Here is a 26,772-nt window from a genome sequence, read left to right on the forward strand (position 1 = left end):
AGTACACATAATTTCTCATCCGGGAATTATAATGAAAACCATAATATAATACTGCATACATATTAAGATGGCTAAAATTAAAAAGATGAGAAATGTTTGCAAGGTCGTCAAGCAATCTCTCATATACTAAGTTTATATTGGTACAACCTTTTAGAAAATTTTTGGCCGTATAGTACTAAAACTGACCGTATGTATATATGCTGTAGGTATTTGCTAGAATGTTTATGGCAGCACTATTTGTGATAGTCAAAACCTGGAATGTATTCAAATGTCTATCACTAGTAGAATGGATAAACAAATCATACTATACACTGAGTGGCCAGATTATTATGACCTGATGTTTGTAGGCAAATTAGCTATACTTTCGTGCTGAAGTTTCTAGAGGGCCCAACCATTATACATAGGGAAGCAGGTTGTTTACCACAACAGTAGAAGTGATTTTTTTCTGAAAATAAGGGCAAACAACGCGATTTAACAGCCTTTGAACGTGGGATACACACACACACACACACACACACACACACACACACACACACACTGGCGATTCTTCTTGGCATTGACTCCACGAGATGTTGAAAGGTGATGCGAGGAATCTGACACCATGCCTGATAAATAGCACTGTCCAGTTCTGTGAGATTTGATGGTTGTGGAACCAGCTGCCTGATGGCTCTTTTAATTTCGTCCCATAAATGCTCAATTGGATTGAGATCTGGTGATTGAGGGGGCCACCTAAGCAAGGTAAAGTCTCCCTCATGTTCTTGAAAGCACTCCTGCACAATACGAGCACCGTGGCATGGCGCATTGTCTTGTTGGAAGAAGCCATCTCCATTGGGATGCGCCATTAACATGATAGGATAAACTTGATCAGCAACGATACTTAGTTATGTTGTGCTATTCAGATGTTCCACACGACTTAAAGGGCCCAAATCATGCCAGGAAAACATGCCCCAAACCATAACACTGCCCCCACCAGTTGAAGGGTTGTACTCATGCATGTGGGGTGCATGCTTTCATGCAGTTTCCGCCAAATTCTCACCCTGACATCTGCATGATGCAACTGGAAATGTGATTCATCGGACCACATGACTTTTTCCAATGCTCGATTGTCCAAACCTTGTGTTCCGGTGTGAATTGGAGACGTTTTGTCTTGGTAACTGCAGACAGCAAAGGTGTTCTTTGGCTTCCATATCCCATAGGATGCAGTGTACGGCTAATTTGCCTACAAACGTCAGGTGGTCATAATAATCTGGACACTCACGTTCCAATATATCCCATGTTCAAAGGCTGTTAAGTTGCGTTGTTTACCCATATCTTCAGAAAAAAATCACTTCTGTCGTAAACAACCTGCTTCCCTATTTATAATGGTCTGGCCCTCTAGCAACTTTAGCATGAAATTATAGCTAATTTGCCTACGAACATCAAGTGGTCATAATAATCTGGCCACTTAGTGTATATAATAGAATAGTATACGTGATCTTCATACAACTCTTAAGAAATATGCATGAATTTCTCAAATATAATGTTGAGTAAAAGAAGCCAGACGGAAAATAAAATATGCTGTGTGTTTATAATAAAAGTCTAATATGCTAATTAGACCAGATGTCCTTCTGGATGAAGCCATGGCTTTGAGGGAAGCCCGGGCCCCGGGTGCCTGCCGGCAGCCGGAGGGAGGGAAGCTCAGCTCCCAAGTGCCAGAGGGAAGCTGGTGCCGGCAGCCAGGGGAGGGAAGGCCTACTCTTGCACAAATTTCGTGTATCGGGCCTCTAGTCTATATACATAAAAGCCTAAGCAACCAAATGACTGAACGACCAGAATGACCAGAATGAATGGTCAACCAGTCACAATGACATGCACTGACCACCAGGGGGCAGATGTTTAATGCAGGAGCAACCCCCTGGTGGTCAGTGTGTTCCCACAGTGGGAGCACCACTCAGCTGACTGACCCGTCCCAGCAGCCCACCAGCCCAGCGGCAGCCACTCACTCCTCAAGTAGTCCTTCAGGTCCAATCTCTTGAGAATGGGTCAGGCACCAATGGACCAGCACCGCGGGCACGATCCTGACAGTGTCCCTGGCCTCCTGGAAATCAGCCTCGGGCACCATAGCTGCTTCCCCTCCCTAGACACTACGCAAGGAAGAAAGTTATAAAAGAGCCGTCAGGTGGCTCCTGATAACCGGCGTGAACTTCAGCGTGACGGATCCGGATCCCAGACCGGCAAGGGTGTTCCACCCCCACCCTGGGGACCCCACCCATGCACGAATTCGTGCAACGGGCCTCTAGTATTTAAATAAAAGTACAAAAACACTCAAGCTCTAATATCTGTTAGATGTGTGAAGAGTGGTTATTTGGGGACTTGAAGGGCGGTATTGTGAGAATTAGTTCTTGGGGGTAGTAATGTTCTTGATTTAGGTATTGCTTACATGGATTTGCTCAATGTTATATTCATAAAGTTGTATTTTTATATCTGTACTTTCCCCTGGATATAATACTTCAATCCAAATTTTAAAAATGCAAAAAATTGTTTATTGTTTTTAAGCTGCAATACTTCCATATAACACATCTCTATTGCAGGGTGTTCCTGTCTCAGGGGACCGAGTGAGTCACTGAGCTTGGGAACTTCTTTCTTGGAGAAGGCATGACTATCAACTTTTGGGTTCTAAGATATTCTTAGTCTCTGTTCTTACTGCCTTTTTTTCATTTCAAATATTCTTTCACAGACAGAGAAAGAGGCTATTGGATCTTGTAGAAAATTTACTCTTCATATTGGAGATGGTAATTTTTATTTAGCTTCATGATTTGGGCAAATCATTCCCCATTAATGGGCCTCCGCTTTTCACATCTATAAAAATTGTGAAACAGTATTGAACAGAACTGATTCATTGAGTTTAGTGGTTGGCTAACTATTACAGGTGTTTTTTTTTTAAACTTATTTTCTTGGTGCTATAGCTGAGAAACCAATACAGAAAACATTGCTGTTGGATAGTCACAATTTCTTGCTAAAATATTAATTTTATTCTTACTTGATAGGTGACCAGAAATGGAGAAAAAAGTAATCAGAATCTGCCTTTCTTCTGAACCTGATATAATTCATTTTCTACAAGTCGCTTGGGAAAAAACACTTGGATCTGGCTTTGTTGTTACACTTACTGATGGCCAGTCAGCATGGACCGGGACAGGTAATATAAAAAGTAAATTTTTAGTAATCAGCTATTTTTCAGTTAATTTAATACTTCAAATTAAAGTGTGTTTTTTAAAACAGATGTTGGATAAAATTAATATTGTTGTTTTTACTTGTTATTGATGTCTAAGTTGTATACAGATTTGTATTGTATTTAATGCCATTTTCTATAATTAGTATTAATAGAAGGATAGAGAAATAAGAGTCTCCAAATTCTGGTTACAATTTGAGCCTTAGCATTTGAACTTGGTTGGACTTTTAAATGACCTCTTTATACCAAACAAAAATAGTATCTTGTACTTGTATCTTTTTTGAGGACACCAGGAAATACTGGGGTTTGGCTGGTTCAAGAGTTTCTGCTGGTTTGGTGGAGTAGAGTAGTGGTGCTTTACTTTTTATGTTATACTAGTGGCCTGGTGCACAAATTTGTGCACATTGAAAGTAAATTAATTAGAAGAAATATTTTAATATTGCTATTCGCCCTTTCTCTATAATAGAAGTGTCAAACAAATTCACAATTGACAATGACAGATCGAAACATGCATGCGCTTGGCTCCAGCGAGAGCTTTATATGTATCGCACATGCGTGAGTCAATTTAGCCTTTTATATATAGAGAATAAACTTGCTTAATTAGATCTGCTTTCTGATTTAGCTAAACTTTTTCCAGCCCAGGGAAGCATCCCAACTTCTGTTTCAGGTAATTGTCAGCAACACAGCAGTAAATATCAACACGAAGCAGATTATTATTATAGATCATGCAGGGAGAACAAAGGGTAAAATATTTAACTGCGACACTGTTTGACTATATTCTGCACAGTGAGAAAACCTGAAGTCGTTTTCAAGGTCCAGCATTTCTTCTTTCAGTTGGGTCAAGTTTCTAAGCTTTCTAAATCTCCATTTTCCAGCTAATGAAAAGAAAATAGGATTCTACTAAGTCTCCTATCTACTTACTCCAGGACTTCTGTGAGTACTAAATGAGATGAGGCACTTCACAGACATTTGGTTAAAGTGTAAATGTTTCCTGGCTATAAAGCAAGTCGTGTTCCTGGGCTGAAGAAACTGCAAGGAGCCGAAACCGGTTTGGCTCAGTGGATAGAGCTTCGGCCTGCGGACTGAAGGGTCCCGGGTTCGATTCCGGTCAAGGGCATGTACCTGGGTTGCGGGCACTTCCCCATTGGGGGATGTGCAGGAGGCAGCTGATCGATGTTTCTCTCTCATCGATGTTTCTGACTCTCTATCCCTCTCCCTTCCTCTCTGTAAAAAATCAATAAAATATATTTAAAAAAAAAAAAAAGAAACTGCAAGGAGGCTAGTCACTAGGACAGTGATGGCGAACCTTTTGAGGTTGGCGTGCCAGCATTTTGAAAAACCCTAACTTAACTCTGGTGCCGTGTCACATATAGAAATTTTTTGATATTTGCAACCATAGTAAAACAAAGACTTGTATTTTTTATATTTATTTTATATATTTAAATGCCATTTAACATAGAAAAATCAACCAAAAAAAATGAGTTCGCGTGTCACCTCTGACACGCGTGTCATAGGTTCGCCATCACTGCACTAGGGAAAGGAAGCCAGGCATTGCTATGTGATGTCATTACCCGGATGGCATATTAGCCTTTTATATATATACTAGAGGCCCGGTGCATGAAATTCATGCACGGGAGAGGGGTCTCCTCAGCCCAGCCTGCATCGTCTCCAATCTGGGATCCCTCTCACAATCCGGACTGCTGGCTCCTAATTGCTCACCTGCCTGCCTGCCCGATCGCCCCTAATGGCCTCTGCCTGCCTGCCTGACCACCCCTAACTGACCCTCCTGCCAGCCTGGTCTCCCCTAACTGCCACCCACTGCTGGCCTGGTCACACCTCACTGCCCCTTCCTGCTGGCCTGGTCTCCCCCACTGCTCCCCTCTGCTGGGCTGGTCGCTCCTCACTGCCCCTCCTGTCAGCCTGGTCGCCCCACGCAGCCTGCTGTTCGGTCGTTTGGTTGCCCCTCACTGCCCTCTCTGCCGGCGTGGTCGCCCAGTGCAGCCTGCAGTTTGGTCGTTGCGTGAGGGCATCCCAACCAATTTGCATATTACCCTTTTATTAGTATAGATATATAGATACTTAATGTTGTTTAAATTATTTTCTTAGGAACATATACCACCTTTGTAACAAAACATAACAGAACTTACAGCCTAAAAGTTTGTAATGCAAGGTTTAAACCTGTAAATTGGATTTGGGCAATTATTTTATGAAATAGACTCTTGAATTTCTAATTATTTATTGATTTTTTGTTAATCCTCATCAATTGGTTGCCTCTCACATACTCCCCGACTGGGGCCAGAGATCAAATGTGCAGCCAAGGTACATGCATGCCCTTGACCAGAATTGAACCCAAGATTCTTTGGTGCTTAGGCCAAAGCTCTAACCACTGAGCACACAAGCCAGGAACTCTTGATTATTTTTATCTTTGGTGATAATCTTTTTAAAAGGCTAATGGCCCTGAAATAATTTATGGAACATGGCACATATAATATCAGAAATCTAGAATTATGTTTTACCTATATAACAAAGTTTTAACACTCCTCTAAAGTATTATAACAAAATATTTTAAAAACAATTTTTATAGCTATGCAACAGTCATTTTTATACTTGTGATTGATGTTTTAGGTAAAATAATTTTGTCATGTTAATTTATATACTATTACTATCTTCTATCAACTTTTGAAATACTTCTCTAACATGATATTATATCTTTTAAAATTATATATATGTTCTGAAATTTTCTTTCTTTCTTGAATGTTAAAAATTATGTTACCCCACAGATTTTTTATCTGTTCATCTACTAATGGACGCTTGGGCTGCTTCCAAATTTTGGCTATTATAAATATTGCTGCAATGAACATAGGGGTGCATATATTTTTTTGAATTAGTGTTTCTGGTTTCTTCAGTTATATTCCCAGAAGTGGAACTGCTGGGTCATAAGGCAGTTCCATTTTAAAATTTTTCAAGTAATTCTATACTGCTTTCTACAGTGGCTGTACCAATCTGCATTCCCACCAACAGTGCACAAAGGTTCCCTTTTGTCCACATCCTGGCCAACACTTGTTGTTTGTTGATTTATAGGAGATGAGTGAATAAAAAAACGGTGGTACATTTACACCAGGGTGGGGAACATCCACCCTCTGGGCCATATAAAGGCCAGCAAAGTCATTTAGTCTGGCCCTGCATAGGCATTAGGGGGTGAGTTAATTAAATGTTTGACCAAATGTAGTGGGCTTCTTTTTAAGTTGATAATTTTGTATAGCCCTCGAATTATAAATATCAAAATGGCCTTGGCAGAAAAACGGTTCTCCACCCCTGATTTACAAAATGGAATCCTACTCAGTCATATAAAAGAATAAAATCTTAACCCTTTTGCAACTGCTTAAATGGACCTGGAGATTATTATGCTGAGAGAAATAAGCAAGTCAGAGAAAGACAAGTATCATATGTCTTCACTGATATGTCGAATCTAATGAACAAACTAAACTAACAAGCAAAATAGAAACAGACTCATAGATACAGATAGATACCGAGAGCAGACTGATAGCTGTCAGAGCAGGGAGGGGATGGGGGCTGGGTGAAAGGTGAAAGGATTAAGCAAAAAAAAACACCCCAAAACAAAAAACTCATAGACACAGACAACAGTATAGTGATTACCAGAGGGAAAGGGGGTGTGGGAGGAGGTAAAAGATGGTAAAGGGGGGATAAATGGTGATGGAGAAGACTTGACTTAGGGTGGTGAACATGCAGTACAATATACAGATGATGTATTTTTGAATTGTGCATGTGAAACCTGTATAATTTTATTAACCAATGTCACCCCAGTAAATTCAGTAAATTTAAAAATATTCTGTTACATAACTCAGTCAAACTGAATTTACACTTGTGAGGGATTTTTGTTTTTGTTTTTTATGACAGATTGATTGCAAAGAATATTGATATAAGATTATTGCAAAATAAAGAAGTTTTTAGAGTGATGCTTGCAATACCTTTTACAGTATCTATTTAGGCTGTAAATTTTTATGTCAGAGAAATCAGTTGTTGGTTAGTTGTTGTAGTGCAGGAATGGAGGAAAATTTGTCAAGTTAGTTCTGTGTGTGCTGGCAAAGGTGGACCCAGGTGACAATTGCTCCATTTTAGGGTAAAGTGATTGCACAGGCAGTAGGTCAATTCCAACAGCACAGCCCAGGAGGCAGGTCCTAGGTGAAGTGATTGCTTGTATGTGAGGAATACTGTGTTTATAACTTAAATATTTCTAATGGCAAATGGCTTATCCTATCTAATAAAGAGAGAATATGCTAATTGACCCTACGCCGTCGCAAAGATGGCGGTGCCCACAGCCAATAAGGAGGGAATATGCTAATTGACTGCCACGCCCTCAAAGATGGTGGCGCCCACAGCCACAAAATGGCCGGCAGGGGAGGGTAGTTAGGGGCGACCAGGCCAGCAGGGGAGGGAAGTTGGGGGCAACTGGGCCAGCAGGGGAGGGCAGTTGGGGGCAACCGTAGCGGGTGATCAGACTGGCAGGCAGAAGCAGTTAGGGCAAATCAGGCAGGCAGGCAGGCTAGCAGTTGGGAGCCAGCAGTCCCGGATTGTGAGAGGGATGTCCGACAGTCGGACATCCCCCAAGGGTTCCCAGATTGGAAGAGTGCAGGCTGGCCTAGGGGACACCCCTCTCCCAGTGCAGAAATTTTGTGCACTGGGCCTCTAGTCCTATATAATAAAAGCCCAGTGACCATAACAGCAGTACGACTAGAATGACCGCTTGACCAGTCACTATGAGGTGCACTGACCACCTCTTGGTCCCATTCCCTGTCCGGCAGGCTCCGATTCTGATGGTGAAGGGGGACCTGGGCGTGGGTGGCGGGGGATGTGGGCAGCACCAGGCCAAAGCCCCTACCTTGCCGGTCTCCCCACACACAGAGGGAGGCCTGTGGCGGGCGTGGGGCCAGCAAGCGGGCGGGAACGGCCGACCTCTCGGTCCCTCCCCCCGGCTGTCAGGCTCCTGTTGCCTGATGGCAAATGGGGAACCAGGGTGGGCGGTGGGGCCGGCAAGCGGACAGGAACAGCCAACCTTTCAGTCTCTTTTCCCGGCCGTCAGGCTCCAATCACCCAATGGCAAGTGGGGAACCGAGGTGGGTTGGTGGTGGGGGGTGGGTTGGAGTGGGTAGAATGGCTGACCTCTTGGTACCTCCCTCAGTCCTGCAGGTTCTGATCACCCGATGGCGTACTTGGACCCAGGGATGGGTGGCGGGGGATGCATGGCAGCGCCAGGTCAAGGCCCCCGCTCTGCCAGTCGCCCCACACTCAGAGGGCGACCTGCGGCAGGGGCGGGGACACGAGTGGGTGGGACCAGCCAACCTCTCGGTCCCTCCTCCCCGGCCGTCAGGCTCCAATTGCCCAATGGCAAACTGGGAACCTGGGTAGGTGGTGGCAGGGGGCGGGGCCCGCTGCCAGCAGCCAGGGAATATTTCCCTGATTGCAGGCTAGGCCTAGGGACCGTACCCGCACATGGATTTCATGTGCTGGGCCTCTAGTCCTATATAATAAAACCCTAATATGCAAATAGATTGAACAGAGGATCTGGTCGCTATGACATGCACTGACCACCAGGGGTCAGATGCTCAACTCAGGAGCTTTCCCCTGGTGGTCAGTGCGCTCCCACAGGGGGAGTGCCACTTAGTCAGGAGCCGGGCTCATGGCTGGTGAGCGCAGTGGCAGTGGCGGGAGCCTCTCCTGCCTCTGTGTCAGTCGGACATCCCCTGAGGGGTCCCGGACAGCGAAAGGGCACAGGCCAGGCTGAAGGACACCCCCAACCCCCAGTTCACGAGTGTTGTGCACCTGGCCTCTAGTTTTTTATAGTGAACAATTATAGTCAAACAGAGGACCTTGAGGTACTTTAAGAGCCTTAGTTATTAAAGGAAAAGATTACATTCTAATCTGGTCAGTAACCCTCATTCACCAAGGCAAAGAACAATAATAATTTAAATTTTCTTCGTTTTATTATTAAGCATTGGGAAAATAAAAGAGTAATTTCATTAACTTAAATCTTAATTTAACCAGAAATTTAAGTTAATTTTACATTTATGAAACATTTTGATTATGCTTATGCAAAATGTGTTGGCAGTTGTTTTAATACTGTTACTAAGAATGTTATTTCATTAGACAAGGTTCATCAGGAACAAGGAATGCATCTAATTTGTCAACCATTTTGGATAAGTATTTTGACTAGTACTTGAGGACATACTTAGTGGATATTTTTTGAAAGAAAGAATGAAAGGATGCCTGGAATATATAAAACTGGTTAGGAAAAAAATGAAAGTGAACCACTTATTTTAGAGTTAGCAGATTATGAAAAATCCAATTTCATATTTCTTGTTGTCATTGATATTAAATGAAGTACATTTCTACCATGTATTTTCCAGCTAAAGGAATTTAATGTCACAAAAGTTAGATACCAAACTTATGGGTTATTTGGTGGGTTGACTTCCTGTACTAAACAAACTTTCAAACAGAAAATTTTACAGTCTACTGGTCACTTTCTATTCAAATATATCTGATAAAGTTTTAAATCTCACGTATGTTTTATACTTTCATTATTCATTTCTATTTTCTTGTTTAAATTTTAGGGACAAAATATGAAATCCAAACAATATAACATTGTTTCCATGTTTATTTAAGGCTTATTACATAAATATAATTTGGTTTGGCACTTTACAGATAGACAATAATATGATTAAGAACATTGAAACAATTAAATAATTGAAACATGAAAATGGATTTCCTTCCTATACCTCATCCTGCTTTTTGTACAACTTTTTGATTGCTGCAACCTTCAATTTGGATAATTTTTTTCTCTTTTCATTTGAGTGAAATTAAAAGGATGTGGGGTTCTTTTTAATCTCCCACACACTAAAGTCACTGATTTCTTTTTCATTAGCAATCTTTTATCTAATGAATGTTTTTGGGGTCTAATTATCTTGTGGTCTATCATCACTTCACCATTATAGGGGGTAATATCACAGGGTTAAGTCACAAAGTGGGCTAATGATTGACGACTGTTATGTGACTTTTATAAGAATTGACGACTGTTATGTGACTTTTATAAGAATTATAGTCAGCAGTAAAAAACTTATATCACCCATCTCTGGAGTAGTTTAAATTTCATTGAAGAATAAATTAAATTGTAGTAATTTTTTTATTATCAAATAATTATACCCACTTATACTTGTCCTAAACATTAATATTTGGTGACCTGTATGGAGATTATGTGGCAGGGCTCAGTGGAAAAGAATTTTTAATAAGTGAGGTAGTAAAGTGGGTCCATTTTGGTTCGTTATACGTAAGAATCCAAAGGAAAAAATCTTTTTTCCTTACTTACGTTTTCACCTACCCATAAACAGTGACAAAGTGTGATACCTTCTTGGCTCCTAACTGTCTGAAAAAAATTTCCTGTTTTCTGATCATGTTGGCCTGCTCACTTTTTATAATGTATCATGTGGGTCAGCTGTATCCTTGCTGAATTTTATTATTTCCATGGCTTTTATTCCTGATCACTGAAGCTTTTGGAGTATTGAATGCTTACAGCTGTGCTCCTTCCAGATGGTCTTAGCACAAAATTCAAAACTGGTAACTAAGCTATGGTTTTTTTAAGATTGAAGTTCTAAATAGGCAGTCAAAATTTCACATTTGTTGTTATAGGACATGTTCAAGTAAAATTTTAAAAAAGCTGGTACCTTTTTATTGAACAGTTTTTAAAAGGATGAGTGTAACTGAAAGATAAAACTGATGAACAAAATAGAAACAGGCATGGTTATGAGGAACAGACTGACAGCTGTCAGAGGAAAGGGGTTTGTTGGGAGGCTGGATGAAAGAAGCTGAAAGGATTAAGCATGAAATCATATATGTATATGTATATGTATATGTATATGTATATGTATATGTATATGTATATGTATATGTATATGTATAACACATAGACACAGACAACAGTGCAGTGATAGCCAGAGAGAAAGGGGAGGTGGGGATAGGTAGAGGTGGACAAAGCAGGGATAAATGGGGACCAAGCTCTGCCTGGTGTTGCACAATGGTTAAAGCATCTGCCCAAGCAATGAAAGGTTGCGGGTTTGATTCTATGCGAAGGTAACTAATCCGTGTGTCTCTCGTGTCATGTTTCTCTCTCTCTTTCTCTCTCTCCCTCCTCTTCCTCCTTTTCCTCCTCTTCCCCCTCCTTCCCTCCCGCTTATTCTCTCTAAAAATCAATGGAAAAAATACCCTCGGATGAGGATTACCAGGAAAAATAAATGGGGAACAAAAGAGACTTTGCTTTGGGTGATGGGTACACAATGTAGTGTGCGAATGATATTTTGTTGAGTTGTACACTTGAAATCTATGGGGTTTTGTATGGTTTTGTGAACCAGTGTCATTCCAATAAGTTCAGTTAAGAAAAGGAAAGATAATTTTCTTTCATATGTTTTTTCTTCTTTAAAATGAAATATTCCATAACAACACAGCATTCACAGATGGGGTAACATAAGAGGATATCTAAGATGTTATTATCTGAATCTACACTCTATAGATTGCCATTTTTGTCTCTCTTTAACCGTTGTATCTCTCTTTAACAGGTGCCTAGAATAGTGCCTGGCACATAGTAGAAGTTCATGAAGCATTTTTAAATAAATGAATCAGTAAATTCTATTAAATATTTTCAGATAGGTATCTCTTCATTTTAATGAAATTTAGAATACTTTTAACTATATGTTTTATCAATGAAATCTATTTTTATTTTCTTTTGTATTTTATAAGTTTGTCTATAGCTGCATTAAAGATGGCTTCTACAGATTTTTATTTCTCTGTGAATTAATTGCAACTCTTTAAAATTATCCAATCACAAAATATGAAATTATTCCTCAATTGGGAAGCATTTGTCTTCTTATTTGTAGATTGTTTCTGAAGAACTAATAGGGTATTTAAAAGGTGAATAGATTCGATAGTGATGATCATCTTAAATATGCATCTGCTTCAGAGAGAAAAAAATACGTGAAAATATTTTAGAAGCTGTAAGAATCACAAGAGAATATAAGATATTTTTATTCTTACCTGTCTTCAAAGGCTATGTTGAGACTCATTTCAATATTAGATCTATTATCAAAAATTGCTCATGAAATATATATGGATTCCAAGACTCTCTTCCTTATTGCCTGTCATGGGGCTTTTAGATACTTGTTAGCACACAGATGAACATTATGAAAAGCTCTGTTTTATTTTCAGGGATTCTTTAATCAAGATTTCATTGTTTTATGTAGTACTTCATACTAATGTTTCTCAGTATCATGGAAGAAAATAGTGTATCCCATATCTCATATCTCTACCTCATGTCCAAACAGAACAACCAGAGAGACCACTTACTGACTCCATGACCCTAGCCCAGTGGTCGGCAAACTGCAGCTCGGCAAACCGCGGCTCGTGAGCCACATGCGGCTTTTTGGCCCCTTGAGTGTGTCTTTTCCACAAAATACCGACTTCTGCAGATGGGCCACGAAGTTTCAATCGCACTGTACATGCACGCCCACACATGGTATTTTGTGGAAGAGCCACACTCAAGGGGCCAAAGAGCCACATGTGTCTCGCGATCCGCGGTTTGCCAACCACGGCCCTAGACTATTACTCAGTCTCTCTGAGCCTCGATTTTCTCTTTTGTAAAATGAAAATAATGTCTATCTTTCAGTGTTATGAGGAATGAGATAAATAAATGTATCCTTTAAATATAAAAATATAGAACTGGCTGGTCTTGCATCTTTGTGGTAGCTTAATTAGACACAGAAAACTACCCAATTGCACACTCATTCCAAACAAATGTAGATTAAACCTTGTAATTTGAAAAGCAAACAAATACATTGCAACATTTGAATTTAAGAAAGAGAAATCCCCAGGTGCCTTGTATGAGGAGATACCTGAAAACCAGTGTGGTTAATGGCAACTGAAGCTTGACTATATAGGTTCACTGAATATCTGAACTACACATATGTCTAGATGTCTGTGATTGTAATATTTGAGTGTGATACGATGTTAAAGACCGCAGGCCTCTTAAGAATTGGAGCTGAGCTCTTTATATAAACAAAGGAATCTGGAAATGTTATCATGTTAACGAGATCATCTTAAAAAAACAAAAAAACCCCACTCATACTACACTCTAGTTGGGGTTACAGCACAGAATCAGTCAATAAGAGATACAAATGAATAACCCAACAAAAATAAGAACCTGAAGCTTGTGTTATGTTTGGGCGAATGGTTTAAATTTGAATTATTTGTCTCACATGTAGAAACCAAATTAAGAAATTAATTTTCAAAATTGGTCCAGAACAATGACATCTATAGGGACTCCAAGGCAGGCAAGCCAGCAGTTTTATTTAACACCACCTGTACTGCCCAGAGCTCTGGATGCTCTGGCTATGGAGAGCCATGCTGAAATATGGCCATGTAGGAAAGTGAAAAAAGCATAATGAGAATGTGTAAGCAGATAGAAGAAATGGAATTTATACCCAGGAACTATGAACAAAGATGAATCTGAAAGAGATTTAAATATTTTTAAAGCCTTCAAATATTTAAAAGGAGAGTGTGACTAAAACCAGAATATTATGACAAAGAAACAGAATATCTAAAATTGAAAATACATTTATTGAAGTAAATATCCCTATGGATGAGTAAAACATGAGCTTTAAAAATACCTAGGTGAGAAAACTGGAAGCCAGGTTTATAATATAGTGTCTGCCTTAGAGGAGAAACTCTATAATTATTAGTTCCCTTCCCTTTCCTTCCTCATCACCTCACCTTTTCTGTTGTTGGCACAGCTGTAATAATAAAAGTATAATATGCTAGTTAGACTGGACGTACTTCTGGACGTCCTGCCTTTCGGACAAAGCCGCAGTGGTGGTGGCGGTGGCAGCGGGTGGGGGCTAGGGCCAAGGCCCTTGATCGAATTTCGTGCATCGGGCCTCAAGTACTGAGATAAGAGGAATGAACTCTGCTTTTACTTTAATTTGACTCTGACCATGTGAGTGAGAAATAAATAGACTGCTGACTCTTTAATCTCTTTAATAATAGAAAGATGTAGTAAAATACAGAGCTTATAAAGATTATAGGAAATTATTTCTCTGGCTATGACCTTGGAGCAGGTACATAAGATAGTAGTTTCTGTGGTATTTTACAAGGCATGCATTTCATCTGAGAAGAGAAAGAAGGCAAGGAATTTAATACTTTCAGATAAAATTTGAAACTAAATGCATTTCTCAAAAGTTGTGAGTTTAGTTAAAAGGTATAATTTGACTTAAAAATGTATGGTGTGGGGTTTTATTTTACTTTTTGTTTAAATTTCTGCTACATAAGTGATAAATTAGTAGCAACAAGTAAATAAATATGTTCATATGTTTAGAAATTTATTTCAAAACTTTTTATTAATGTTTCCATAGTTTGTGAATCAGCGATTTCCCAAGAAGCTGATGACATGGCAATGGAAAAAGAGAAATATGTTGATGAACTGAAGAAAGCATTGGTGTCAGGAGCAGGACCAGCCGATGCATACAAGTTTAATTTCTCTAAAGAGTCTTATCATTTTTCCTTTGAGAAAAACCTGAAAGATGTTTCTGTAAGTAAAACTTTCCAAAATGTGGTAAAATGTGAGAGCACATCTGAGGAATTATTGAAGTAATTAACATATTATTTTCAGAATACTTCAGAAATAAAAATTTGAAAAGTATGTGGTTTCCAAGTTGGAAGAATGCTTCGACGTTACAGTCAATGCTTTATCTTAATGAATTATGAAAAATAATTACTGGAAAATGTGTTTAGTTTTTAATGCTCTAAGTAAATATTTTAGAGATAATTACATGAAGGGACAGTTCTGAAAAGTGAGGTCAGAGGTTTAGACAGTTGAGACAAGGTCTATTGAAATATATTTGGGGAAATACTGATTTTAAGAAAGAAAATAATATATTTATCTTTGAATATTTAATAATTATGACTATCTACTTATCAGAATGTATTTGGAATTATAAAATGATATAACTAAGTGTAGTAGAATTTATAATTAGGAATTAAGATGTTTATTTATATTATCAAACTTAGAAATATTAAAATAGAAAGAAATAATTCAGCCCCAGCTTTCCAAAGCTTACATGCTTTACAGACAAGGATATGTATTGCTTGTCCTGCTCAGTTCCTATACCTCAGATCAAGACCGGTGATTTATTGATCAAAAGTATTATGCTTACTGTTTGTATATTTTACTCAAGTTTAAGGGATAATTGGAGATTAATCTGTCTACATTTGGCCAGTGGTTTATCAATCAGAAATGAGCTCTGTAATAGAAGAAAAGGAGGGCCATCTTTATTACATTAAGTTTAAAGACAGTTATTGACAATTTGTGCTAGAACTAAATTGTTTTAAAAATTATTATAAAAAAATCTCTTAACTCAGATGAGTAAAGGAATTTCATCAGTTAGAGAAACAAGTGAAGCAACAAATTGAATCATTTTTTTCCAAATGTATATTATCATCTATAATAATAAAAGCATAATATGCTAATTAGACCATACATCCTTCTGGACGTCCTTCCGGAAGACCTTCCAGACAAGCCGGGTCTGTGAGGGCCAAGCCCCTTGCACGAATTTCGTGCATTGGGCCTCTAGTATAGAAAATAATACAGAGAGACTGGCGTCAGTAATTGCTTCTATTTAGAAGTTATATACTTTTTAAATTAGCTGCCAATGTATGTAAGTTTCAATAAATTAAGTACTTAAAATGGTCATTTAAAACATTAAATAAGGTTTAGATTGCCTACACAATGTTTTTTCCTGTACAATTCAATGACAACACACACACACACTACAGTACTGTTGATGGTATCTTCTCATATTTTGAAGTAAATCATTGTCAAATTGGGAGTAATGCCATTTCTCATTCAACATTCCCCATTCAGTTTGTAGGTAATAAATAACATTATTTCATGCAGCCTGTTTCTAGATTTCATCTGTTTTGTGTATATTAAAGCATAACAAATTCCATATTTGTGAGATATCTTTAAAACCTGAAAGGCTTTTGGTATCTTTGACATGGTGAAAAGTGGGGTTTGGTACATAGGGCATGGATGGAGAACTTGCCATGCTTGGCTGTACATCTGGTTTTGTTGCTTCTGTGAAGAAAGAACTTCAAGTCCTCATGACTCATGTCTTTTTCAATTGGCTTGGCATGTATCAGCATCAGAAATGGTGAGAGTAATCCAGAAAGATACCACCCTGAAAGTAACCAACTCTCTCAGAGCCAAAGCCTTTTAACCCCTACCATTTCAACAGATTTCTTAAGAAATGGAAACAGAATAAGAGATTCCTAGTAATTGAGAAGTGTATGGTTTCCTAAAGGATTTGTCTTAAATCGCTACATTGTAGTTTAGATAGCAGTCTCCTTATTTATTCATTTATTAACTTGCTTATGAGAAAGAGAAAGGCTTTTCTCAGAGACAAGGAGGTGTTTATTCATGGCTTGGCTTACTTGAGAGATATTTTTGGATATTTGAATGAGGTAAAACTTTCAGTTCACAGTGCTGCAGTCAACCTAATGGATACAGATGAAAATCTCAAGTCCATTTGGACAAACTGCCTTGGGAATCTTCCAGTGCTTCAGGATGTGTTTCTGCAGATTGAATTTCAGAGTTACAGTATCTCGTAAATTCATCTGCTGGCAAAAATTTGCAGACAATTGGAAACATAGCAGAATACTTTTTAAGGTTAATTATACTTTGGTGACCTAAAAGTTTCAATGGAGTTTGTAATCCTTTCCTTGGTGACACAGACATTTGATTATTGCCAAACATGACCTCCTACACTAAGAAGAAAAGAGAAAAATGAATGTAGATTCCCCTCAAAAGGTTGCAGTGAATTCTGGTGTTTGTTGACATACTCTTTCATGGCCAAATATATTCCATGAGTTCTAAGTATATTTGCTACCAGAGTCATAATTCTAGGAGTCCAGGTTTTTTCTTTTTTTAAATATATATTTTTATTAATTTCAGAGAGGAAGGAAGAGGGAGAGAGAGATAGAAACATCAATGATGAGAGAGAATCATTGATTGACTGCCTCCTGCACACCCACTACTGGGGACCGAACCCACAACCCGAGCATGTGCCCTCGACTGGAATCGAACCTGGGACCCTTCAGTCTGCAGGCTAACACTCTGTCCACTGAGCCAAACCGGCTAGGGCAGAGTCCAGGTTTTTAAGCATTTGTTGCCATAATTCAAGAAGATTTATGTGTCTAATTCTGTTGGTGATCACTACACAATTTGAGCATTTTGAATATACAAAGTCATACAAGACATTTGAAATTTATATTCGTATTATATTTTCTTTTTTTCAATCTTAAAAAATAAAATAGCTAAAATAGCTACTGATTTTTATATTAAAAACTGATTTTTAAAAAATATCTGTGTTTTATCAGAGTGAAAGAATTGTCAATTTACAAAGCAACAAAATATTAATTTTTATTGATGAAAGTGGAAAAGAGAGAGAGAGGACAGAGAAGAAAGTAACATCTATTGTGAGAGAGACATCCATTGGTTGCCTCCTGTATGTGTCCTGACCAGGGACCAAACCTGTAATCCACGTATGTGTCCTGACTGAGAATCGAACCTGTGACCTTCTGGTGCATGGGAGGATGTTCAGCCAATTGAACCACACCAGCTAGGACAGCAATTAAATATTTTAAATGTATAATGTCGATGTTTATATACATTTTGGGAGGTGGGGAGTGGGTGCATAGTTTTCATGAGATTGCTTTTGAACTCAACACACCCAATGTTTCATTTATGCTCTAATTGGCTTTTCTTTATAGATTATATAGATGCTTTTATTTTAGCTTAATTCCCATTGGGATAAATGTTCAATGACCTGCTAGACACTTAACTATTTTTCCCTGTACAGTACAAACCTTTGGGACCTCACCTGTACTCTTCAGTTGGCAGTAGATTGTGCTATATGAAAGCATACTCTAGTGCCCTCATTGGGAGCTCATTATCTGTTCTGTATAAGTGCTCTCACACACTCTGGAGATGATTCATGGTCTTTGTGTCATTGTTTTCCCTCTGCCTTTCACAATTCATACTGATTTTACAGTAGTATATGCTTTGTCATGCAAACGGTACATCTTAATAATGTATTCCTCTTCCTTTTTTTGCTTTCATAGCTTGCTTGTTTTTTTTTTCAGAAAAAAATTTCATTCATGAACTACAAAGAAAAAAAGACCTAATTATTTTTTATAAGAATAGCCTTGGGCTCATCATTTAGCTTGCTTGCATCTCTGTTTTCTCATCCATAAAATTTCAAAGTGATTTCTTAGATTTAGTTTAGGTCATTTAAAATACTGTAGTTTTTATTTCTAAAAATTGCCCTTATGAAAGAAAACCAGGAGATTCGAAGGAAAATTAAGTATGACAAATAAATCCACACGCATGTGTGCACACACATATACTCACACACACATACACGAGAAATGACTCCAGGGCCCTATTAGAATTCTGGTAAAGTCTTTTTGTATCTCCTTTCCTTTCGTCTTCCCTACCCCCACCATCAAATGTTGGCGGTTTAGGATGAAAATTTTATGATGTAAATAGCATGGAAGTTTGTTGTTCTCTGATGTAAAAGTCCAAATTGGCAGTCCTGGATTAATACGATGGCTTTATGATGTTGGAGGCCCAGGCTTCTTTAATCATGTTGCTTTGCCATTTTTAGCAGGTAGTTTTTATCTCATGGTCCAGATGGCTGCTCTAGGCTTCACTGTTATGTTCACCTTTCAGGCAACAGGACCAAGTAAAAGAGAAAATAAAGAGCCGTGTACCTTTTCTTTTCGGCTTTCCCCCTAAAATTGCATGCATTACTTTTGCTCACATCATGTTGTCCAGAACTAAATCACATGGCTTCACCTAGCTACAGGGAAGTCTGTGAAATGTGATTTCAACTGTGTTCTATGCCCCAGAATTTCCATTTGTATACAGAGTGGAAGGTAGATTTTGAGGGACAACTAGCAGTTTCTGCATGTTAACACTAGGGAAGATTGAAACATCACTCAGGAAGGTTTACTTTAGTTATTACAAGGGTATTTCCCTAGTATTTTTTTTTTATTACAAATCTATGTTTCAGTCATATCTTAGTTTAAAAAAATATTCAACATATAGGCTAACTGTAATCACTATATATTGTAACTTATTTTAAAAGTGGAAAATGCATTCTAAGTTCAAACATCCTCCCTACATTTATTTAACTTACATTTCTCATATATATATAAATGAGGTAAAATAAATTAGCCGAAAGCAGCTAAAGTTATTTTTAAAAACAGCAGTCCAAAATCCTATATTATTGCCATGTGTCCCTGTGGTTTAGGGGACTTTAAATTCAAATGGCGATTTCCAGATGAAATATCAGAATGGAGCATTTATTATGGTTCTCTGCCAAATACTTTGTCAAAAATAGTAATGACTTTCAGGTTTGTGGGAGTATGGGTTGCAAATGTATTGTTTGAATGCCTGAAAAAGAAGTTTTAGTATTCTTTATTTCTATGGTAAAGGTATTTGTATACATCTGCCATGTTTATATTAAACACTTTATAATTTCCTGACCTTTTTTAAATGTGGGAAATAGTAATGTAAGTGATGTAGAAGTCCTGCTCAAAGTATGTATTTTCTAGTTAAGCCATAGAAAGGACTCGAATTATTGCTTTAAAATTATTTTTTAGTTATACTGTTTGGCTTTGAGAACAAATCTCAAATATTCTGGATAGTCTTGTATTGAAAAAATAATGCTGTTTTAATCTCTTTGTGATAAAAAATGAATTGGACATTTTGTTCACTTCTCTATGATTCTTGTTATTCTTTAAGTATATTTTATACTAGAGGCCCGGTGCACGAATTCATGCATGGGTGGGGTTGGGTGGCCGCCAGATTGGGTGGTGGGGCTGGGCTGGCCAAGGGGAGGGGACACGGAAGGTTGCCTGGCTGGCCCCACCCTGATTGGGGTGATGAACTCCTTTAGCTTTTTCTTGTCAGTGAAGCTCTTCATCTGGCATTCAATTCTAAATGAGCTTGACTGGGTAGGGAAGGGTGTGGCAAGAAATATTCAAAGTGAGGAAGAGCAAGGACTTGCAGCCAGGGTGACCTTCCTTTTGAAAAGACATGGCTGCGCTAGGGCTGAGGGTTCGGTCTCCATGAAACTTGGGTGAGTCTTTGCGTTGGGCAAGTGGGATTGCTGATGTCTATTTGAGAGTCACCAAGACTGGGAGCTTGATCTCAGAACAGTTAACACCTTCCTGAAAGGATGTTATGGGTTCTCTCTCATAAAAAAGCCCGCAAGTGTCTGTGCAACACCAACAGGGTTGCTTTAACACGGAAGCCTCCATCCCCAAGCCCACCCGCCTCCAGGGGCTGGCGGGAGGTTGAAAGTAGCGCGGGTAGATGAGGCTGGTGCCAGGCAACTGGCAGGTGTCAGCGGCTCAGCTGTCTGAGCCCCAGGCACAGAGAGATGGGCTCTGACGTCACCACCGAGCTGAGGACTTGACGGCATCTCTAGCGGCTTCAGAGCTTGTTGCTATTTTGGTTTATTTTTATCTCCTTTTCCCTTTAAACCTCTCCAGGTTGCGTGTATTCGAGAGAGGAGCAGCCTTTGCAGCCTCCTTGGTGGAGAGCACGCCTTCGATCTGGGTTCACACGCAGCTGGACAGAGTCCTGTTTAGAAACATGTAGGTCTTGCGTTATTTGCGCTATTACCGATAAAGGGTTTTAGAGTCTGGCAGTAAATATGTTTACTGCTTATCCACAAGGGCAGGAGGCTGAGTGCAGCCATAGGCACAGCCATAGTTCTTCACTCACAGGCCTCCCTCCAAGGGCGGCCATGCAGGCGCCTGGCATACGGAGGGGACCGGGGAGCAGGGTCGGGAAGCAAACGCAGAGCATGGCCATCCGAGGCCCTGCTTTTCCCAGACCTTCTGTCTCAGTCCCGATCTTCCTGTTCCAGGTCTGTAGCATCGTCCTCTAGAGGCAGATTCAGGTGTCTGTGGGACATGATGTTTATTGCATACTGTTTCTCCGTGTGGGTGATCAGCACCGGTTCCTGAATCAGGCTTCCTTTGACATTGTGGTGGTCGCGGGGGACAGCATGAAGGTGCGAACACAACCCGTGTGGACTCCTCGCTGAGCGCCTTCTGTATACTTTATACCTGGCGGGCGTCTCCTCTCAGAAGGGTGCCCACAGCTCAGTGGCATGCTTTCTGTGTCCTTGACCAGCAGGTGCGGGGGTCCAATCGGGGGCGGGGTTGGAGGGGGCAATCGTGGGATCAGGCTGGTTGGCTGCTGCAGGGAGTGACATAGCCACTGGTCCTTCCGGTCATTCTGATTGTTACGCCGTAATGGACACTGGGCTTTTAGATATAGATATAGATTAGATAGATATAGATATAGATATAGATATAGATGATATAGATATAGATAGATACAGATATAGATATAGATATAGCTATAGATATAGACATATACTGTTCTATGGAGAGTGCTTATTTTTGTTGATGTGTGGAAATGCCTTATCCTTCCAGAAGTTTTCACTTACCTTCTCCTTTTTTTCAAAACTGTTCTTGTCTTTCTAGGTTTTCTATATCTTACAATTCCATTTAAATCTAATACTTGGGACCTTGTAATTGTTGTATTTCACTCTGTTACTGTGCTTAACATTGAAAATGACCACTATGTGCCATACATTATGCTACATACAACCCTGATGATTTTCTGAATTAGGTCCCTGTTATCATCTCAGTATTTTGCATGGGAACTAGCTATTATAGAGGAAACTAACACTCAGTAGTATATAACTTACCCAAATCCAAACAGCTATTGAGTGGCAGGGCTGGGGTTGAACACAGGTGCTGTGACTTCAAAGCATATGGCCTAACTGCCGAGCTATATATAATGTCATTTAATTTTGTATGTAGTTAATGTGCTCAAATTTATATTGAATTGATTTACTAAAGTTCTGTGGCATTACAATATGCCATTTGTAAGGTTGGGAGGGCCTTGGCTAAGGGAGCAACAGTAAAAGGAAAGAATCCTGGGAAGACAAATTGCACTTCTACATGCAGTCAGGTACACTGAGCTGTATTGGCCAAGTTTGTAAGGCTCTTTGAAAGTTTGTCAGGGTAAGCCTCCTTGTATTTCATGAAACAATCCTTAATTCTGATTACATTGGCAAAAGGAACCCATTCTGTACATGACTCCTGGCTAAATGACATCCAGGAGACACCCATTTCCTTTTATGCTGTTTCACAATTATTATTCAGAGATCCAGCTTTGATCTCATTTTTATTTCTAAGTGGTAAATATTAGACATTATTAAAATTTCTTTCAGAGAAATTACTTGTTTAAATAGTTTTCAGAAATCCTTGATTAGCATAAATGTTTTTCAATGGGTTTGTTTGTCAAATTGGTATTCAATGCTAATGATAGTTTCTTTTATATCAGCTGATCTTTCCTACTTGATGGCACTTAAATATAGAGATTTGAATAGTTATCAGTAACAGAATACTTTTTGATGAAAAGTGATAAACTTTTTTTGCATATTACTATATGGGCTCCTTATAACCCTATGGAACAGGTATAATTATTTGTTAGGGTGATTCAAAGATTAAATGATTTGTTAAAATCCTCTTCCAGTGCTGTTTTTATATTAGGAGAATCAGTTTTATTAGTGTTGTTTTTTAAACAACCATTATACTAAAAATACTTAAGAATAGTAAAGTCTGTTGTACTTATAAATGAAAATATAGAAATAAAATATAAAACCACCAAGTTACTTAATTTTAAAGGTATTCACTACTTTATATCACAAGTTTACCCAACTTGATTAAATTATCCTCTTCGTTAAAATAAAGACTGCTAAGCCCTGGATGGTTTGGCTTAGTAGTTAGAGCATCTGCCTGTAGACCCAAGGGTTGCTGGTTGGATTCCCTATCAAGGGCAAGTACCTGGGTTGCAGGCTTGATCCCCACCCCTGTCAGGGGTGGCGGTGCATGATGGAGGCAACACATTGATGTGTCTCTCTCATCAGTGTCCCTTCCTCCCTCCCTCTTCCTCTCTCTCCTTCCCTCCACTCTCTCTCTCTCTCAAAAAAAAAAAAAAAAAAAAAAAAAATCAACGGAAAAAATATCCTGGGTTGAGGATTAACAACAACAAAAAAAAGTGGCTGAAAATAAAACTTTTAATATTATATTGTGGGGTTGATATTTTACTATTTCTTTTGCTTCTCATTCCTTCTTTTGATCCATATGTTCATCTGGTATCATTTCCCTTCAGCCTAAAGAAGTTTCTAATATTCCTTAGTTTTATTTTATCTGAAATTTCCTTTATTTTGCCTTCAATCTTGAAGAATCTGTTTGTTTTTCAGGGGGAGGGGGACAAAGGAATCTGGATTGATAATTTTGGTATTTTAGGAATTTCAATATGTTGTTATTTTTTTAATCTTTGTTATTTCTGATGAGAAGTTAGTGTTCCTATAATTTATAATTCTCTTGCATGTAATATTTTCTCCTGTCTGCTTTTAATATTTTGTCTTTATCTTTGTTTTTCAAAAGTTTGGCCATGATGTGCCTATGAGTTTAATTTAAAAATACCCCTTTTTTGCAAGAATTCTTGAGTTTCTTGAATTTGTAAATTTATGTCTTTCACTAAAATTGGGAAATTCTTGTTCATTATTTCTCAAATATAGGAATATATATTCTTATTCTTTTTTCCCCTTCTGAGACTTCAGTTAAAGGTTCCTGAAGCTCTCTTCATTTTAAAAATCCTTTTTCTCTGTTGTTCAGATTAGGTTATTTATATTGATATTCAAGTTTATTGTCTCTTTTTTATCTCAATCCAATGATTTTTAAAAACTTACTAATTTTTAATTTCCAATACTTTCATTGGTTCTTTGCCGGAGTTCTTGTCCCAGCATCAAGAAGGGTTCAGGAATCTGGAAAAGGCTGTGCATAGATGACATAGAAATCTAGAGACTAATGAAGAGTCCGGAGACGAGATATAATTTTGAAAGGCATTGGGGGTCAGCTAAAGGAACTGAAGACTACCTCCTTGTCTAGGACCCTTGCTTTTATTAACACAATTTGTCCTAAGGCAAGGTGGAGATAATACACTTCAAAGGGTAAGGTTTCAAAGGGTACAGAAGCATAGTCAGTTTGGGGAAATTAGCCTAGGGCTGTTCAGGTGTTTGGCCAGTAGGAGGCAATAACATGTAGATTAAGATACCTTTTAGCTGTCTGGCAGCCACAATCAGTTTAATGTATCCTATTCAGGTTTGGGGAAATGCCTTTAGCCATTCCCAGATGCAGGTGACTACATGTGTGACTCAACTCTGTTGAGTCCCCAAGTCTCATCAACCTTTTGATGAAACTCTTGAAATTATGACATGCTGGAATTGGTCTACGATAGTTCTTTATAACTTTAATTTTTCCAATGAGCTGTTCTGTCTTTCCATTTAATATGATCATGTTTTACTTTATATCCTTGATTATAGTTATATCAGCTGATTTAAAATCTTTGCTCATTTCAACATCTGGATAAAATATGCCCCTCTCCAATGATATATGGGTTATAGCTTTGATATGTTTTTGTTTCTTGAGAAATTTCAGATTTTGTCCTGGACATTGTGAATGATATATTATAGAAAATGGATTGATTCTCTTAGACACATTTGAAGAATATTGGACTTTTTTGATGTGTTTGTTTTTTAAGTCAGTTAACTTGGCTATACCCCAACTTCAAATTCTATTTCTCAGCTGGTGGGAAATATCAGGTCAGTTCTTTTAACCTGAAGAAGGCTGCTTGAAGTTTGACTCTCACATACTTGGTTTGGGGATTAACAAGAGATTTGAATAGTTTATCCATATTAGAGTTTCCCTTCTCTGGATCTCTCCTTTCCAGGTTAAAAGCCATAAAAATGGAAATCTTATTCAGTGTGATTCCTTTTTTTTTCTCTCTCAGATTCATCCTACTTTAACTTCTTTGTGTTTTCAGGTATTTTAAGAAATAATTTATTTAGAGTTTGTAATTGTCATCTATGTGATCATAGGTTGGTCCTAAGGGAGCTGTCTGACCAAGACTAGAAGCAGAGATCTGTACTTAGCTTTTAAGCTCTTCAATCCCATATGATCTCATGGCTTTTCTTATTTCAACAAAAGTATGTTTATATTTCTGATCTTTTTGTTTGTTCAGAAATTGTGCTCTGGCCTAATTCCTTAGAGCCAGTCTTTCTGATGTCCTAGTTTGTGCCATGTCTAATTAAACTCATGCCTATATTTAAATAGTAGAAAATTTCCAGGGAAAGTGAATAGCAGTATTGAGGTATTGACACTCAAAAGAGTTTTATGAAATGAAAGTAAGCAAAGGGCCAGTTAGGCTGAACCTCAGGAAAAAGTATTTAATGGTAAGATTTGTGAGACTAAACAGTCTGGCAAGAGGACTTTCTCTGAGCTATGTCAAACTGAATTGGAAAAGTCAGAGGAAAAACAGGTAATAAGTCCAGGTCATGTGTTGGCAGATGGCAGTTTGCATGATCTCATGGCTATCTTTCTCAGTGTGGTCATTAGCAGGAAAACCCTTCAGGTTGTATATTATTCAGGTTGTACATATTGTATATTAATTATTAATATGAGTTTCTGAATTGAATTGACAAATGGACTTCTTTAAAAAGCTTATAATTGATCATGAAAATTCTCCTGGAAAGGAAAAGAAATAGTATATTTGTTTTTATATGGTTCGCCATAAAATTCCATGGTGGGCCTTGAATTGTCTTGTTTATCACTGTATTCCCAATATCCAGGATAGTGCCTGGGACATAAAAGGCATTTAATAAGTATTAGTATTCCTTGTACTTTTATTACACTTTTCTAAATAACAGTACACTCTCAAATGGATGTCAGTTATCGAAAGGGATAAATAGGTTGATGTTTTCCATTATTTCTCTTAATTCTTTTCTGTTTTTCTTTTCTCCTAATTCCAGAATCCTGGATTTAAGGTGTTAGGTGTATTTTGTCGTTTTGGTTATTTGAGGAAAAAAAAAAGGATTTTTTTTTGTGAGTGTGTGTGTGTGTGTGTGTGTGTGTGTGTGTGTGTAACTGTGAAATATACTGCTGGAGAATAGAATATCAGTTATTTGCTGGAACAAAGAATATTATTCAAATTGGTTAATGGTACCAGATTTGTAGTCTAATAGTTCTGACTTTGAATTCTGGCTACATATTATATTCATTTGTAACTTTTAAAAACTTTCTTAACTTCTCTGATTTATCACTTTTAAAAAGTGTGGATAATTAATACCTATTGCAAATAGTAAATGTGAATTTAAAATGAGATTAATATATAAAGTTGTTTAGCATCATCCCAGATATACAGTAGACACTCAATAAATGATAGCTATTATTTTATGATGGCCATTCTAATTATTTTAATCTTTGTACTTTCTTCTTTCTTGCTTTTTAGATGATTT

General features: G+C 38.3%; 1 protein-coding gene across 3 annotated transcripts in view; it reads left to right on the top strand.

Annotated features, from left to right (window-relative positions):
* The window catches only part of XRCC4 (X-ray repair cross complementing 4), a 193,496-nt gene that overhangs the window by 18,575 nt on the left and 148,149 nt on the right, over positions 1-26,772 (top strand). For all 3 annotated transcript variants that reach the window (XM_036307796.1, XM_036307793.1, XM_036307794.1), the window contains exons 2-3: positions 3,027-3,175; positions 14,677-14,852. In XM_036307796.1, the coding sequence (XP_036163689.1) occupies positions 3,037-3,175; positions 14,677-14,852 (315 nt within the window). In that variant the 5' untranslated portion in view covers positions 3,027-3,036. The remainder of the gene's footprint in view (positions 1-3,026; positions 3,176-14,676; positions 14,853-26,772) is intronic.

Source organism: Myotis myotis, unplaced genomic scaffold (genome assembly GCF_014108235.1).
Source record: "Myotis myotis isolate mMyoMyo1 unplaced genomic scaffold, mMyoMyo1.p scaffold_m19_p_5, whole genome shotgun sequence".
NCBI lineage: Eukaryota > Metazoa > Chordata > Mammalia > Chiroptera > Vespertilionidae > Myotis > Myotis myotis.